General features: G+C 46.2%; 1 protein-coding gene across 1 annotated transcript; it reads right to left on the reverse strand.

Moving 5' to 3' along the window:
* Positions 1-2,330: 2,330 nt before the first annotated feature.
* Positions 2,331-3,816, reverse strand: LOC123063737 (transcription factor MYB59). The gene is made up of 2 exons (XM_044487645.1): positions 3,338-3,816; positions 2,331-3,182 (listed from the first exon to the last, which is right to left on the reverse strand). The coding sequence occupies exons 1-2, from the start codon at positions 3,513-3,515 to the stop codon at positions 2,578-2,580; spliced, it is 783 nt and encodes a 260-aa protein (XP_044343580.1). The 5' UTR covers positions 3,516-3,816; the 3' UTR covers positions 2,331-2,577.
* Positions 3,817-4,291: the final 475 nt, after the last annotated feature.

Raw genomic sequence — 4,291 nt, forward strand, 5'->3', positions numbered from 1 at the left:
TAGTATGCAAATATATTTCATAAGGGATCTCATGATACTAATTTGGTGTTCAACATGTCAATGTACCTTTCTGTAGACTTGATCAAAATTAAACAAATTTGACTTGAGACAAACGCATAAATACAATTTTATGGAACAAAGGTAGTAGATATGAATTATTTACCCACCTGAATTTATTACTCAAAGTACTAATAAGTTGGCTAGTGTTAGAGATACGACATGCAATATGAATGACGAAGACCAAAATCAAACACAGGGGACACAAATTTTAACATGGAAAACCCCTCCAATGCGAAGGGAAAAAACACGGGCATCAGCCAGCCAAACTTCACTATATTGGGAGAGGTTACAAATGCCGGGGATTAATCAACTTATCGCATGCTGCCGCTTACAAAGGATCCGCTCCGCTTGTCAGAAGTTGACCTTTATACTTTATATCAATTTGGATCACAAGTTAACAGCAAGGGTTACATGGGTATTCCAGAACTGACGAGAGCTATTGCTGCCAAGACATATTGGCGACCTTCTGAATCAGTTCCCTGAACTGAAAAGTCTAGAATGTAAAGTCTGAAATAATGTTTCTAGTGGTTACAATAGAATAGAGACTCATTGTGGAAGACTGTTGTATTCTTTGAATCCCAAATTTTCCAAAAGAAGAGCTACAGACTTTGTAACTTTGTTAATACTCTACAAGCCCATGAGACAAGACGACACACTCTGCATTTGTGACGGATACTACCAAAAGTATGTGTGATGGCTCATGGGTATACCAAAATTAGGTGTGGTGTGTACCGAAATTAGGCCTAGTAATTAAGTCCAAAGCGTACATCGATATCATTGGTGCTTCCTCTCATATGTGCATGGAGTGGAGGCATCCTTCAATAGATTAGTTAGGCGTGTGGTGTAGTATCCTTCTGAATCAGAGCATATCTTGCTTAATCGCCTTGTTTGAGGCTTTTCCATGCTAAGCGTGGCAACCATCCATGCATGTTCCATGCTAGCCAGCTATCTAGATAGTGCCCTTGAATGGCATTGAACTAGGTAAAGAGGTATCTAGATCATTTGAATATATATTATCTACATCCATCCTAGAGGAGCAATATAATTAAGTGCAGAAAAAAGTGGGAAGATGAGGTTAGCATTAGTACCACATGTACCACTAAGAGCACCACTAGGAGCAAGAAAGAAACTAAAGTTTGTTTTTGATGAAGCACTAGCTAGACAGATGGAGTAAATTAGCAATGACCAAGATAATATTAGAAGTAATGCAAGAAAGGTAGCAAACAAGTTGATGCTGCTGCTAGCTCCTTATCACACACACCACCTAGCTTTTTGTCACCACAATTTTTAACTCCATGCTCCCTTATCACAACTACCTGGACCTCTCCTTATTTTATTTTTCAATTTTCCTTCACAACTTTACTTGCAACTTGCAACCACTGATCACCCACTGACGATCCCTGTCCCTATCTCACCGAGTAGTACTGCAGCTGCAGATTATCGATCAGAGCAGTGCTGCTGTTTGCGATCATGCACAAGATCCATTTGGAATTAACTGATTGAGATTGGGGCATGAAAAGGATGCATAGGAAATATTTCTTCTAGATGCAAGATGGCTAGAAAAAGTAGCTAGGACAGGGACAGGAACGATCAGATGATCATCTTCAGGTCAGCATCTTCATGAGTTACGTGCCCTTGTGAACCTCTCCTGGCATAGGAATTAGAGGCTGAAATAGAAAGGTATAGTAGAGGTTCTAGCGAGTTCTTGAAGCAATTATTAGATTCTGGGTATCAGAATAGATTGATTGGTTGACCTCGGAATACATTTCTTATGCGGATTCTCTTTAATTATGAAGTACTTGATGGAATATGCTAATTTCGCTGGGTCTGTCTAGGACACATCTAGATGTGACATAGTTATGTCACATCTAACCTGATGTCCACTATGTTTGTGGTCTGTTTTTTTTATCCCAGCTTTTTTTTTCGTTCCTTGTTGCTACGTTATTTGTGGGAGATTAGATGTGACATCCTTAAAAAATATCTAAATGTGAATTAGACAAACTCAATTCCGTTTATGCAAATTTCGCCAGCCTTTAGTTTCGATATCCGGAATTAAAGAAGGGCCTACTTCGGCATCAACATGATGAATGAATGAACATATCGTGTGTGTGTGTGTATTGCACAAAAACATCCAGATTAAATAGATTGAGGGGATATACTCATGGTGGTCAAATCTTTATTTCTTTTTTACAAAGTCCATCCGAGTTCTCAAGTACTAGTATATATAGTACAGCTAGTAGCTGTTATACATTGCTAAAACATTAAGGAGATATTGAAAATTATACCATAATAAAAATAATTACATGCATATGTGTAGTTATTACTCTATCATACATACACATGGAGATTACATGTACAAAAGCATAAATCCCAAGGCAGGCATGCACTGATCACATGGAGAGTACATATCAAGTCTCGTCTCAGCTAGGATATGACTTGGACGCATGCACGTAAGCATCTTCAGCTAGTTGGCAGCTAGTAATTGGCTAAGCAAAGATCGATTGTGTATGAAAAAGATCATGAGGCACCGGCGACGGCGAGCATCTTCTTGTACTCGACCTCGTCGTCGCCTATCCCCCAGAGCGAATCCGAGCAGCAGTAGTCCCACACCGGCGATGAAGGCGGCGGCACTATCATCGACGGCACGGCGGCTCCCCATGCGTAGGAGTCCATGATGGCGTCGTTCCAAAGGAGGTGGCTGTCCATGCCGATGCCGGCGGTGTAGAGCAGCTGGTTATCCGCTTGTTCCTGGCTGGCCGCCGTCTCTTGGTCGCGGTGGCCGTGATGCGAGTTGTTGTCGTTGTCGATCGTTGAAGAGGAGGAGCTGGACGTGGTGGCCGGAGACGCCGCCGACATGGACGTGGACGTGGTCGTAGAGGCCGAAGCAGCAGAGGCGCGCGTGTCCTTGTGGAGCTTGCGGGTGTGGGTGCGCCAGTAGTTCTTGATCTCGTTGTCGGTGCGCCCCGGCATGGCCTTGGCGATGCGTGACCAGCGGTTGCCCCAGCGGGCGTGGAGGTCGACGACGAGGCGCTCCTCTTCGGGGCTCATCCGGCCGCGCTTGAGGTCCGGGTGCAGGTAGTTGACCCACCGGAGCCGGCAGCTCTTCCCCGTCCGGTTAAGACCTGTCGCCAAGACAAACACAAGAGCAAGAGGTGCCGGCGGAGACCGAGAGCGTTAGCACACAAAGGACCATGGCTACATCATATTTTGGTCCCAGACATGCATGCATGCATGGCGCATGCATGGCACGGCATGGGTCACCCGCCACCTTGCAAACCTGACACCTTAGCTAAGAAATCCCAGCGGCGCTCGCCGAAGAGCCGCACGAACCACGCCAGCTTCATGTCCTCCTGCTCCGTCCATGGCCCCTTGCGGAAACCACCCGATGCAACTGCTTCCTCCTCCTTCCCCGGCGACGGCGCCGCCTTGGCCTTGGAAGCCTGCTTCGTCTTCATCGATGGAGATGTGATGTGAACACAGCAGCTAGGCACCAAGGAGCTACGGACAGAAGACGTTGGTGGTGCGGCTGGTGGTGGGATCAATCAAGAGCCACTTGACTCGAGGAAGAAACGTATGGAAATGGAACGGAATGGAATGAAGGACTCCACTTGGGAGGTGGTGTGGTCGACGGCCGTCTTATAGGCGGTCGGGCAGGGGCAGGGGCAGGTGAGGTCGCATCCATGGGCACACGTCTTGGATCTACATGCTCTTTGCTTGCTTTTGCTTTCCTTTCGATTGGGGATAGAGGAGGAAGATAGCGATAAGTTGCCGGCCCGGCCGGCAAGTGGAGTGGAGGCTGATGTCAATGCACATCTATCACTAGTATATCAATCGCACCAGCCACCAGGACGGACAGTGCCGTGGATGATGGATCCATCCATCCATATATTTTTCAAGGGGTCGCATATGTCGTCCTTGCTGATGATTGCCTCTTTTTACCAAGTACAGCAGCACCGATCATATATTCGTTTCGTCGATCCGTGCTGGCTAGCTGGCCCTCCATTTCTCTCTCTCTCTCTCTCTCTCTCTCTTTTCCAAGAAACATCGAGTGAGTACAGCATAGACGCGTACATATCATATATGCACACCATCACCACTGACACCACATGCACGCAGCACGCACACTCACAGTGCGGGACACTAGTTGAAGAGTTTTGGTAAATCACCGCGCGTACCTCACTATCAATAAGGTGATCACGTCCCAGCGGAAAAAAAATACAATCTTGCGAAG

This window comes from Triticum aestivum, chromosome 3A (assembly GCF_018294505.1).
Source record: "Triticum aestivum cultivar Chinese Spring chromosome 3A, IWGSC CS RefSeq v2.1, whole genome shotgun sequence".
NCBI classification, from domain to species: Eukaryota; Viridiplantae; Streptophyta; class Magnoliopsida; order Poales; family Poaceae; genus Triticum; species Triticum aestivum.

Bases quoted from the DNA above. Each gene is read 5' to 3' on its own strand.
- LOC123063737 (XM_044487645.1), bottom strand. From the start codon at position 3,515: ATGAAGACGAAGCAGGCTTCCAAGGCCAAGGCGGCGCCGTCGCCGGGG. The intron at 3,183-3,337 runs GTTTGCAAGGTG...TCTTGGCGACAG, and splicing joins TTTCTTAGCTAAGGTGTCAG to GTCTTAACCGGACGGGGAAG.